At 36.8% G+C, this 12,881-nt stretch overlaps 1 protein-coding gene across 3 annotated transcripts in view; it reads left to right on the forward strand.

Moving 5' to 3' along the window:
* Window positions 1–12,881, forward strand: part of NTRK2 (neurotrophic receptor tyrosine kinase 2) — a 101,728-nt gene that overhangs the window by 16,047 nt on the left and 72,800 nt on the right. For 2 of the 3 annotated variants that reach the window (XM_053467011.1, XM_053467030.1), the window contains exons 7-10: window positions 4,481–4,617; window positions 4,713–4,845; window positions 5,716–6,021; window positions 9,982–10,014. In XM_053467011.1, the coding sequence (XP_053322986.1) occupies window positions 4,481–4,617; window positions 4,713–4,845; window positions 5,716–6,021; window positions 9,982–10,014 (609 nt within the window). The remainder of the gene's footprint in view (window positions 1–4,480; window positions 4,618–4,712; window positions 4,846–5,715; window positions 6,022–9,981; window positions 10,015–12,881) is intronic. The other variant, XM_053467021.1, reaches the window with a different exon arrangement.

Here is a 12,881-nt window from a genome sequence, read left to right on the forward strand (position 1 = left end):
AGCACACAACACTTAACCGAGGAGAGAAACTCTTAGGTACAAGAGAAACCTTTAAATGCTTTATGTCATGGAGAAAGACTTAGCCAACAGAGAGAATCCCATAAGATTTCAGTGCATTAGATTCGTAGAGCAACATAGGAGTTGGAGTGCCTACTATTGCGCGATTAACGAGGATCTCCTTATTGTACATTGCTTACTCTCTTGAGTGAGAGTAGAGTTTTTTTAATACAAAGATGATGCATTATTAGCTTGCTCTAGAGCCCTGGGATGAGCTGGAGGTTTTTATTGCTATCTGGTGTCCTAATCACAGTGAGAAGTATGTTAGTCCATGTGTGATAATAGCTAGCTTTATCTGAGATCCTCACAGAACGGTTTCCCCAGCCAAGAGCTCACATCCCAGATTGTTTGGAGTGGAAAGTCTGGCTGCAGTCCAGGCACCGGAAAAAAAGGACATGGTGATAGAAATTTATCTTGCAGGTGAACAAATAAAATAAGACACTATGTGGAAGTGTCTTCCTAAGGGGCAGTAAGGAATTTATGTGTCTCACATGTCGAACCGCAGGAAAATTAAACCCCAAAGGAAGTGAATATGACCTTTATTGTGTTGTATTATGTATGCATAGTTTATAATGAATTATTAATAATGACACTTAAGAGTGTTTAAGTAAAAGATTGGTAATTATTTTTTTTTTACATTTTTTGCTGAGTTATTGGGGGCCACAATAGTTTTGTAATATTGGTTGGGTGACCTCAAGCTTTTTTTTTTTTTAAAGTTTTCTAAATTTTAAAATCAAGTATGGGGATATTGCTTTAATATACTAATACTTACAATAGATTGTATTATTATTATTTTTAAATATATGCTTTTTTTCAAGAGGCAGGACTTCTTAAGACTTAGAAATAACAACTAAAAGAAACGATGAGACAAAAGCATTAACCATATAATATATTTAAAATAGGTGGATTCTTTCATCTGGGCTTTTTCTGGACCCTGGCCTTGACATTGTCCACTCCTCTAGTGGTTTCTAATATGCTTTTAGGTTCATCAGAAATTGTAATACTTCAGGATCTAACCTCCACCAAGTCAAAGGGACACACTCAAATCAAATGCCTTGTGATAGAATTGGAAACACAGAGCACAGAAATGTGGAGCCAGTTATTTAAGCAGTTAAAACAGCTCCGCTAGATTAAAATATCTTAAAATAGCAGTCATGCCCACATTTATTTTTGAATTTTCAGAGATAGGACAAGTGCATTTGACCCCTGAGTCTGGGCTGACCAAAACCCAGTCCTGTCTTTGCCATCAGCATTATAGCTAGGGAAACAGATTAGGCTGAAGGTATCAGCAAGGCAGAGGATTCCTAGTGTTTCACAAGCAAACAAATAAATAAAATTATATATATATATATATATATATATATATATATATATATATATACTGATTTTCATCAATAATAATAATAATAATAAATTTACATTTAGTTTTTTTGTAATATAAATTTTGCAATATAAATTAAATAGCTTGTCAACATGCATTCATAAAAATGGAAACATTTGTTGAAATACAAAATCTGTCACATGAGTTTACTGTAGTTCTGTGTCAGATATTAATTAGACAGTTCCTGGCTCTGCTGGCAGCTCATATGTTACCAAGAGTGACATAGCTGTCATTAACATGCAGGACATATGAATGAGGCAGATGGCCGTACATTTTGAGATGTACATTTGGCGAATTCATTGAATGCAAAGGTCACAATGTTAGCCAAGGAACATGGTTCACTGAACAAAAAATACAAAAAATAATAAAAAAATAGTAATCATAATATCGACTCTATAAAGTAGTGCTAAAGAGCAGTTGTTCACAATGAATAAATGTTCAGCTGCCTCATACTACCAAACACCAACTGCTGAACAGATAGTAACAGATAAAAGGAACACCTTGCCAGCAGAAGTGAGGCATACGCTACCCTGAATCTAAGACGAGACTCATTAAGGTTTCAGTTTATACATCAGGAAATTCAGGTAGACTAGATGGGTGAATGGTTCTTATCTGCCATCAAATTCTATGTTTCTATTTAATCACAATGCAACAATACAAATTTAGAGAAACCATTATAAATAGATATATTTAAAGTCCTGCATCAACAATGTTGATTTGCTGTAAAATGAGAAAACTGCAGTTCTTCCATTATAGCAAATCAGATCATGCCTCCACCAAACCCAATATAGAAGTACATTTAGCTTCTTACATTGAAAGCTGCATTTTATGGGACATCTACACAAAGTGAGTGGGTAATGCTGCATGATATGTAAATAACACTTAAAGCACCCATTCAGCTGTTAAACATGTATAGTAAATTATCTAACAGGGATAACCATAAAAACAACAAAGCTGAATTTCTTTGTGCTGTCAAATTAGAGGTCTACCACCAATATAATACATATATTATAATATATAATACCAATAATAATACATACATACTTCCCAAGTTAGAAAATTCATCTCTTGGCCCTAAATCCCCCTGCCTCCCTTTCCTATGCTAATGTCCCTCTCACCAGTCCTAAATGTACATGTAATGTTTATATGAAAAGTAGTTACTGTACTTGAATAGCTATCAATAAGTCACATCAAAAAGTCTTGACACAATTCTGGTCCCTAGTCACAACCGTAACTTGGTCATTTGATATCTTGGGGGTTAATATACTAATATCGATACCGACATATAAAAAATATGAGTGTTTATTATGTGGATTTTATTTATGTTCACCTAGAGAGGGCAGCACAGAAAAACATGGTGTACTTACAATGTTTCAATACACTGCGTAATGAATTTTCTTTAAAAAAGGTAATGAAACATTCTAACATGGGATACATATTTGGGACTAAAAGTTATACAATTATGGCTGAACGGACTCAGTTATGCATCAGACGAGGTGTCACCTTTTCACACATTCAATAGGATTTTTTTTACATCTTGATAAATAGCCGCCCTTGTCTCTTCTTCTCTGAATACACAGCTCCCTGTTCTTCCTGTGATTTATTCCTCCATTCGAGGCCTTATTGCTCACCACTGATTCTCTCTGTATTCCCCCCACCCGTCACTGCGGAGATGAAGAGCCACTTTGCTAAGGAAAATGTAATTCTAGTTCTCACTTGTTTCCATGGCAACAGCATACAGAAATGAATAAACTAGTCATGTGGTGAAGTGTTCTCGATCATATCCTTGTTCTTTTCTGCAAATCTTAGAATTCCACCCCATACCCATCCATGCTGCTGTTTAATTACAATATGGTGCCTACTGACATCATGTTAAAAAATGTCATACTTAATGATACACTTTAAATCGTATTCTGATGAAATGCATTAAATTCCCACATAACTGGTATATGAACATAACACAGACTTTTGATAATTAGTTGAATTTATCCTTTTAACCCCCTCCTTTTTTTCATCCATTTTATGCCAACGTCTTTTTTTTTTTTTTTTTAACATAAAACTGAAATGGCTGCTCGGAAATGTGTGCATTTACATCAGTTTCTTGGTGTATTTTACAGATATCGCAATATCTTATAGCTCATAATGGTATGTTAAGTCAGATTATTCAAATGATCAAATTTATCTCTCAAAATTCTATAGGCCACAGTAATTCTAGGCAATATAAAATATTTCGGAGCCATGAAGGAATATATATGGATAGACAACAATACACGGGGTCATATTTGTTCTTATGTTTATTATTATTTTTTGTACATTCTCAAGGGAAGGATACCATTCGTGCAATAAATATAGTAAAAATCTTTAGTAGCCACATATGCCTCAATATGGTTTCTGTGGGCACGTGCCTTGGGCTCCACACCACTATATCCATTGACTCCAAGGGTCTACGTTATGCCATTCTTTACATGTTGACTGGAGAAATCGTAAAACTATGGCAGCGTTTGAACTGATTCCTGTACCGAAGCAGCCTGTCCCTAAGAATCAGTGGTTAACTCCATGTTTTGTGGGATTAAATACCAAAGATGTCCAAAAGGCGGAGTCACAGGAAGTGACGTCACATCACGTGACTCTGCCTTGTTCATGGGCGGAGCAAGATAGGAGACACTGTAATGGAGCAGCGAGAAGGCATCCTTGCGGGACTGCGCGGGATTACCGGGACCCGCAGGTACAGTGCCTGACCGCCCCCTCCCGCAGCCCCAGAAAGACCGCCCGCGCGTGGGACCTGCGGGACCCGCCTCCCAATGCAGTCCTCTACTGTTGTGCCTCACATCCCTGAACCTCTGACTGCCACTGGGGAAGGGGTACTGACACCTTGCGTCCCTTTATTTTTGACTATTGTGGTTTAGAGGAACAGGGGACATTTTTAAATACGTTTTCTGGTGCTTACTTAAGAAGTTTGAGTTCATAATAATATTTAATTTGAAAGCACTAATGAATTTAATGTTAAATGCTGGACTTGATTTTGTATTTGTCACTCCTCAGGCTTTCCGGTAATAAACGTGAGTTCAACAAACATTACGGTCCTAGAAGGGAATGATGTGACCCTTTATTGTGATGCCACTGGACTTCCGGTTCCAAATATCTCCTGGGATGTTTCTCAGATTAACACAACGCATACTGTAAGCAGCAACCCTGTTAAACTGTGGATTATGATTTGTGTGCAATGAGATGGGAGATTTAAATAACACCACAATTATCTTATTGTAATCTTCAGGTAGAGACCAACAAACGTCCAGCAATCCTTAAATTAAAGAATGTGACTTCGTTTGACAACAAGAAGATCATTTTCTGTGCAGCAGAAAACAGCGTGGGTGATGATAAGGTTTCCGTGGAACTGAATGTACACTGTACGTATATATGAATTAAGTACTTTGCAAGGTTCCCATTATAGCTGAGTAAACTGGCTGATCAAGAGTGGAAGAATGTGAGTCAGGGCTGAACTATCTCTAACGTTTCAAACTGTTTAGGACTTTTTCCCATCATATTGTTTGGCAACAAGTCCGCCTTGGCTTGCAGTCTGACTTGACTTGTGCTCAGGGATGGACTGGTGGTTAAAATCAGCCATGGCTTTTAAAGGCCAAGGGCTGATAATGTACGCTCGGTTGCCAGCACCGTTGCATGTGTTGAGCTAGCGGGGGTACACTAAATGTCAGGATTTGCTGCACAAGCAACAATAAAGGTGCATCGAAGGTGTCCGCTGGACATTTCCCCGTGGAAATCAATGAGATGTCTTTTTGATTGCTCCACATTTTGCACTTTTGCCCAGAATTCCTCTATAACTATGGTTTACTAAGATTGCTTTGCAGCTGAAAGGAAATTGGCAGACTCCTTTTTTATAGAGTACAACGTCAAAATTGTGTTAGGTTACTGAGGAGGATATAATAGCAGCTGCTATGCTCTGAGTTCATTGACAGTCTAATTTTTCCACATAGTTTTTAGTGTTTAGCATGACAGATATTTAAATGGCACCACAATGATGAGTTGTGCATTTAACATTTAAATTGCGTGTGATACACAATCAAAAAGTGTCTTGATACAATGCTGTGTCCCAAAGGGTAGTTTAAATTTAATTCAAGGAAATAATATTAGAATTAAATTATTTTCCTTAGTGGTTACTGGATGAAATGCGTGGCTCATCAGTCCACAAGAACAAATGGGAACGTGTTTTAATGAGACAGCATGCATATATCTTGAAACCTTTTCCTTTTTCATTTCAGTTCCACCGACAATCACATTTATTGACATTCCAACTTTGGATCATCACTGGTGCATCCCATTCAGTGTGAGGGGTAATCCAAGACCTAAACTGCAGTGGTTTCACGAGGGTGCCATCCTGAGAGAAAATGAGTTTATTTGGAGCAAGATCCATGAAACAACGGATAATCTGAGTGAGCATCATGGCTGTCTGCAGCTGGACAGCCCAACGCATTTCAACAATGGTTTATATACGTTACGGGCAGAAAATGAATATGGAAAACATGAACGCACAGTCATGGCTCAGTTCATGAAAACTCCAGATTATGGTAAGAGCATCTTTCATTTTCTACGTAAACACACTATATATATTTTTATATTTGTGATATTTCTGTAAACAAGATGCTACGTCAGACAAAGAGCGTCGAAGAAAAGGGGCATCGTGTACCGGGATATTTACAGAATAAAAATTTGGTGCATCTTCCTTTTACTTTTATATGTATATCAAAAAAAAGTTTCTTTTGTATTTTGTTGGTTGTCTTTTTGGCATTGCCAAACAGAAGGACGTTAGAAAAAATAAGTTTAAAGGGCTTTATAAGGGAGGTATAGAGATAAAATGGTACAGGGCATGAACAGAAAAGCACACAAAGCAAGTAGACCTTGGTTAAAGCAAGGGAAGCATTGTCTGGAAAAGGAAAGACAACTAAGCACTGCACTTTTGTCTTTTTGTGAAACTCTTGTGACCTGGCACTGTATGCACCTGTATTTACAACAAGTTTGATTTTAGTGGTTCTGCTGAGGCAGATGGGTTTAGAGAGTGAGGAGGTTCTTGTACGCAACTCTGGCTTGCTCAGCATCTGGACCTTCATTTCTATCTATACTATTTGTTTTTTAATGGTTTAATTTCTGTTGACTTTGTTAGTTCTCCCAGTCTATACGACAAAAATGTATTTCGGTGTATTGGCCAAGAGAAAATTGAATCTTTAGTCAAAGTTGATTCATTTTAATGAGCCAACAGACAAAAAGCTGTAGAGTCGCTTATGTTTTCCAGACCTCGGAGGTCTCTTTAGATGTAGTCTTTCTTTGTGAAACTGACCTGTTTCAGTGATCTGCTTTCTTACTTGTGCTCCAGCATTTCTTTGCACTATGTCAACAGCAATTGCTTTTGTGCAGTTGTCCACCGCTTTCTCCCATCCTGTGCTCTTTGTTTTGTTATCTTTCCTTATTGTCTATCCCTCTGCCCGACTCTTTATTTATGATTTGTGCCACGTGTCCAGTTTTCATTGTCTGTACTTTTTATTTTGTATTGTCTTTTTATTGAAATAGTAACGGGAACTGTTAAATAACTATGACTAATCCTAATTGTTCCACATATATTATTTATTATCTTTTATTTATATCGCGCCAGCAATTTACGCAGCACTTATTACAGTACATACATTCACAGGGTACGAAATAACTAGAATTGACTAAGATAAATCAATACATTGGGTAAAGAGGGCCCTGCTCTCAAGCTTATAACCTAGAGGTCCATACAACATATCATTTGTTTTCCTTTTTCACTTAATATAATCAGCGGGGTGTTCCTAGGATAGGAGCCGCATTAACAGGTACCATGGTGTGCTGCTTACGCAGTGGGCTGGTTGGTGAGATCTTGCCATTGCCTCAGGAACGTCTCGTCTCTTCATCTGATTGGATTAGAATAGGCCAGTTTTATACATTAGAATATTGTGGTCAGCCAATGGGAAAAAAACAATGCAGCGATTGTATATCAAAGTGGCTTTAAAAGCAGCAAATGGCTCTCTATGATTGCTAATAGTATATCGTATTAATGCCTTCCCCAGTCTATGACACATTTGCAGTCGTTAGCAGGTTTTATATGGTAATGAAAAATAAGCCAAGTAGATAAGTGTATAATTAGTATAGTCTATTAGTTTAACATATATAGTAAATTAGTATTTTTCGTTTTCAATATAATATAAGGATTAATAAAGGAACACATGGATATATATATATATATATATATATATATATGCTTTTAGAGAAACAAGTCAAATTCTAATTGACATTGATAACTTTATGATGATGTGGTATATGTTTATCCTAGGTTTGATTTTATTGATTCATCTGTGTTAATGTATTTACTCTTAAAAGTGCAGTAATTGCTAGACACAGCCAAGGGCATAGAGCTTTTATAACACACACACACACACACACACATATATATATATATATATATATATATATATATATATATATGTATATCTGTGAATATATTAATATGCGCACTGTAACGTCACATTTGTATTATATTTAAAGCTTTGTTGTAAATTTAAGCTTTGATAAATTTAACAATGACCAACAACAGTGTTAGTAAAGATTATAAAAATGTCTGTACTTTGTACACACAGAATTTAAAGGAAATGTGTAGATTTTAGCTAAAATGCCATATCTCCTAAACTGATTCAACAGCAGATGAACATGCATACCCAGCTCTGAATCCACATTTCTCCCTTGTATTAAACACCAATCATGTGAAAAAAATAAATGTTATTTATTATTATTGAAGTATTATTTTCAAGTATTCTATGTATAACTATTCAACAATTGACATTTCTACTTTAAAAAAAATAATCTTTAATCTCTTTAACGATGACATCATATTCGCTGAACAAAAGTTACATGAAAAATACTTTTTATAGTATAAAATATGCGGGTTTAGGATGAGTTTCAGAACTTTTGGGGAAAAAACTAAAGTTATTTTCTGCTTATGCATAATATAGATCATGTCTTTTATGCATCCTAAAAAGAGGAAAATGTGGATATTGTTTATAAGATTTTAAGAAGTTTACTAGTTTTCACGTGTATGTCTTTCAATGTCCTATTTTAGTTTTACTTGCCTCCCAATATGCATTTCTGTCTCTCATTGTTCGCATTTTTGTGCATTTCAGTTTATCTCTCCCCTCCTTACCCCGCATCATACTATACTTTTTGCTGTCTAGCTGATTTTCGTGGCTCTTTCACCTTCACCACTCCTAACTGATTTGGTGATCTAACATTGTATTTTGAAAACCATGTAATATTTTTGTTGTGACACCTAAGATTTTGTTTTCATGACAAAATAGAATATGTGATGCACACAATACGTTAGTGAAGTTTCTCATTGTGATAATTTTAACACGCAAAATGTAAAACATACATTTGCTCACCTTTTTAAAAAATATTCTTCGCTCTGTTATTATTGTTTTACCTATTAAAAAAGTTTTCAACATTTTTAATGGATAATATCTAATTAAATAAGAAAAAAGTTTTAAAAAAGTTTTTTAAATAAATTTGGGTACATATATGAAAAGCTATTAGGAGGAAATTGGAACCGTATAAGCCAGTTGAATGTCCCTACTCTGTGCTCACTTTGCTCATATTTGTGTTGATGATGAGAAATTTATTACTGTCTTGTTTGTTATGCCTTATCTGTAGAACACATGGTATTCTTACTTGCTTACTGAGTTTGTGATGTTTTCATTTATTTGTATGAACCCCTGGTCAATTCTTCTTTTTATTTTCCTCTCTCCAGTCCCCTGTACCTTTCTTTCCATTATGTCCCCTTTATCTGCTCTCCCTTGCCCACGTATCCTCCCTGTCTCCCAACATTTGTTTAAAATTTGATGTGCCCTTCTTGTTTAAGCAAGCACTTGTCTTCATTCCAAAATGAAATAAAGACAAGGGCTTAAGATAGGGAATAAGTATCTTGTGGCCAGGCAAGAAAGAAAGAGGCGTATTCCAGTCAGTGGAGACAATTGGAAATTTCCTGGGAAAATCCAGAGAGCTCCCACGACAAAAAATTGTGTCTAAAAGTATTTTCGGTTTTGTGTCATAGTTTTTTGGTCACCCTACTCAGAGTATATTTTGCATAACATATTCATTTGCATGCATACCATATTATGGTATATATATAATACAGAACACATTATTATTCTACAAGCACATCTAGGCATCTATATTGTATACTCTATTTTCAAACTATCAATCTTCATTCTAATGTAAAAAAAAAAAAATCTAAATTTAGCTTAAAATGTAAATTGAAAATCTGCGAAAGCAGTAAGCAAATGTTACACTTATTGCTTAAAAAATTACTCTCTGTGGGTTTATTTGCAGGAGCTCTCTGGGTTATCACTATATTTTTCACTATTATTTTGTATATATTCTAAGCAGCAACATATAATACATATGACAAAAATACACAACATATGAATATACTTACATATTTTGTCTTTTTTTGTTTTTTTTAGGTAGTGATCCAATTACTGACCCTGGATTTTATGGTACATTTACATTTTTTAAGGGGTTGAGTGGGGATGTAATTGAGCCATAATATATAATAACTTATTGGCTAGTTGTGAGCATAATACATGGGGTTTTACAGTAAACCATCAGTTAAAAGTTATTAATTTGGTAATCTAAACAGTGTTTGAGAGTATGAGTGAGGAACTGACGGCATTTTATGCTTTAAGAAAAAAATATGCATAATCCCAAGAAAGGGTTAATTTGATTCTGCAGCAAGACAAAGGGGAAATAAATCAAGGAGACTCCTAGAGTGCTTTGCAAATTCTGGTAAAGGCTTTATTTGTATATCCACAAAGAGTGAAACATATGTACCTCAAAACAAGCAAAATCGCTTGACGCATTTTGCGCTTTAGTCCCTAATCATAAAATTAATTTGATTCTGCAGCTTTACCTGTTGGTGACATTATTAGTTTGCACCATATGTAAATGATATAAAGTGCTGGATATGCATTTGTATGTAAAGTTTTGTTAATCATATAGCGGTGAAAGAGCTATTAAGGGGTGACCAACTCCACTGCGTGGTTGGGTTGCCTGACTATACCTAATCTATATGTTGAATAAGCACATGCTTTCACACACTGTAATCCAGTATGATCCTCAGGCCAATTACATGGTACATTTTATTTTTGGATTAGAGATACATTTCCCAAAAGAAATTAGGCAGACAGCTGTTTTTTATGGGCACCATAAAGTAACTGGAAACAGTGGCTAAATGATGGCCCTATCAAGTTCTGTACTTGTTCCATGTCATAGTCATCATGTTTGTCCCACACACACCAACATTTTAGGTTGGGGAGCGCAGGTAATTTGTAACATACATACAGTGAGACATGTAGAATTTTAATTTTCTCTCCCATCCCTTACAAAAAAATTACTGCAGTTTTTCTGCAGTTTTTTGGACATGAAAAAACTGTAATACTGTACTTTTACTGCAGTATTACTGCACGTTTACTGCAGTTTTACTTCATTTGTACTTCACTGTACTGCATTATTACTGCACATTTACTGCCCTTTTTTTTTTAACTGCAATTATACTGCATTGTACTTCAATGTACTGCAGCTTTATTGCAATTGTACTTCCGTACAAAAATAACTGCAGTAAAACTGCAGTACAGTGAAGTACAAATGCAGTAAAACTGCAGTAAATGTGCAGTAATACTGCAGTAAAAGTGCAGTATTGCAGTTTTTTCATGTCCAAAAAACTGCAGTATTACTTCAGAAAAACTGCAGTAATTTTTTCGTAAGGGATGCTTTTAACCTCCTAGCACTAACTGAAACCTGGATCCCCTCCCATGATACTACCGCCTCTGCTGCACTCTCCTTTGGAGGATTACACTTCAGCCACACTCCTGGGCCTGATGGCAAAAAGGGTGGTGGTGTAGGCATCCTTCTCTCACCTCACTGTACCTTCCAGCATATACCAAGCCCTCCTTCCCTCTCATTCTGTTCATTTGAGGTTGACACAGTGCATCTTTTCTCTCCACGCTCTCTTCAAATTGAAGTCATATATCGCCCTCCAGGTCCCACCTCACAGTTCTTTGACCACTTTTCTGCCTGGCTCCCTTTCTTCCTCTCTCTCCTAATATCCCCTGTCTTTTTATGGGTGATTTTAACATTCCTTTAGATATATCTAACAACTCTGTTAGCTCCAAACTCCTCTCCCTGACATCCTCTTCTGGTCTTTCTCAATGGACTACTTCCCCTACACACACACTGAGGGACACTCACGTGATCTGTTTTTTTCCAGATCAGGCTCCCTCTCTCCCATCTCTCCTTTCCCTCTGTCTGACCACCACCTTCTATCTAACCTTTTCTCCAGTGCTAACCCCTAACAAAACAAAGTTACAGCGGTCACCTCATATTTGGCCTCACTATAACCTCTCTTACCTTCCATTTTAACCCTTTCCTGCCCAGACGCAGCAGCCTTTTTTTATAACACACTTGGCCTCATCTCTCAACAGCATAGCTCCAATTACTAAATATTACCCCCCGACAATTGAAACGCCAACCGGGGCATACCAAAACCACACGGTTTCTTCAGAAGTGCTGCCGCATGGCTGAACGCTACTTCAGAAAATCCAAATCCAGTGAAGACTCTACTTACTATAAATTCATGCTTCGCACCTACAACTCCGCCCTTTCTGTCATCAAACAGCTCTACTTCGCGAATCTCATATCCTTTCTTCCAACCCGTGACGTCTTTTATCTACCTTCAACTCCCTTCTCTGTCCCTCCATACCCATACCACAAACCTCTCTCACTGCCCAAGATCTTGCTGCCCATCTCAAAGACAAGATCGAGATTATTAGACAAGACCTCTCTTCTTTACAACCCCCTCCTATACCACTCACCACCACTCTCTCCACTCATCCCATACTAACTGCCTTTTCCCCTACAACTGAAGAAGAGATAGCCACTCTTATTTCTTCCTCTCACCCATCAACCTGTCCGCTTGACCCCATCCCATCACACCTCACAAAGTCTCGATGTCTATCCCTTGGTCCATCACTTACCCACCTATTTAATCTTTCTCTATCATCTGGAACTGTACCAACAGCCTTCAAGCATGTGCTTATCACAACCATTCTAAAAAATCTTTCCTTAGATCCCATCTGTCTGACTAACTACCACCCTATCTCTCTGCTTCCTTTTACCTCAAAGTTGCTTGAATCGCCTTACTAACTTCCTCTCCTCTAATTCCCTCCTTGACCCTCTACAGTTTCAAACCGCTTCACGCTACTGAAACGGCTCTAACAAAAGTCTCCAATGACTTGCTCTCTGCCAAAGCAAAATGCCACTTGTCCATTCTAATACTATTGGATCTCTCTGCTGCTTTTGATACTGT

The sequence above is a fragment of the Spea bombifrons genome, chromosome 1 (assembly GCF_027358695.1).
Source record: "Spea bombifrons isolate aSpeBom1 chromosome 1, aSpeBom1.2.pri, whole genome shotgun sequence".
NCBI classification, from domain to species: domain Eukaryota; kingdom Metazoa; phylum Chordata; class Amphibia; order Anura; family Pelobatidae; genus Spea; species Spea bombifrons.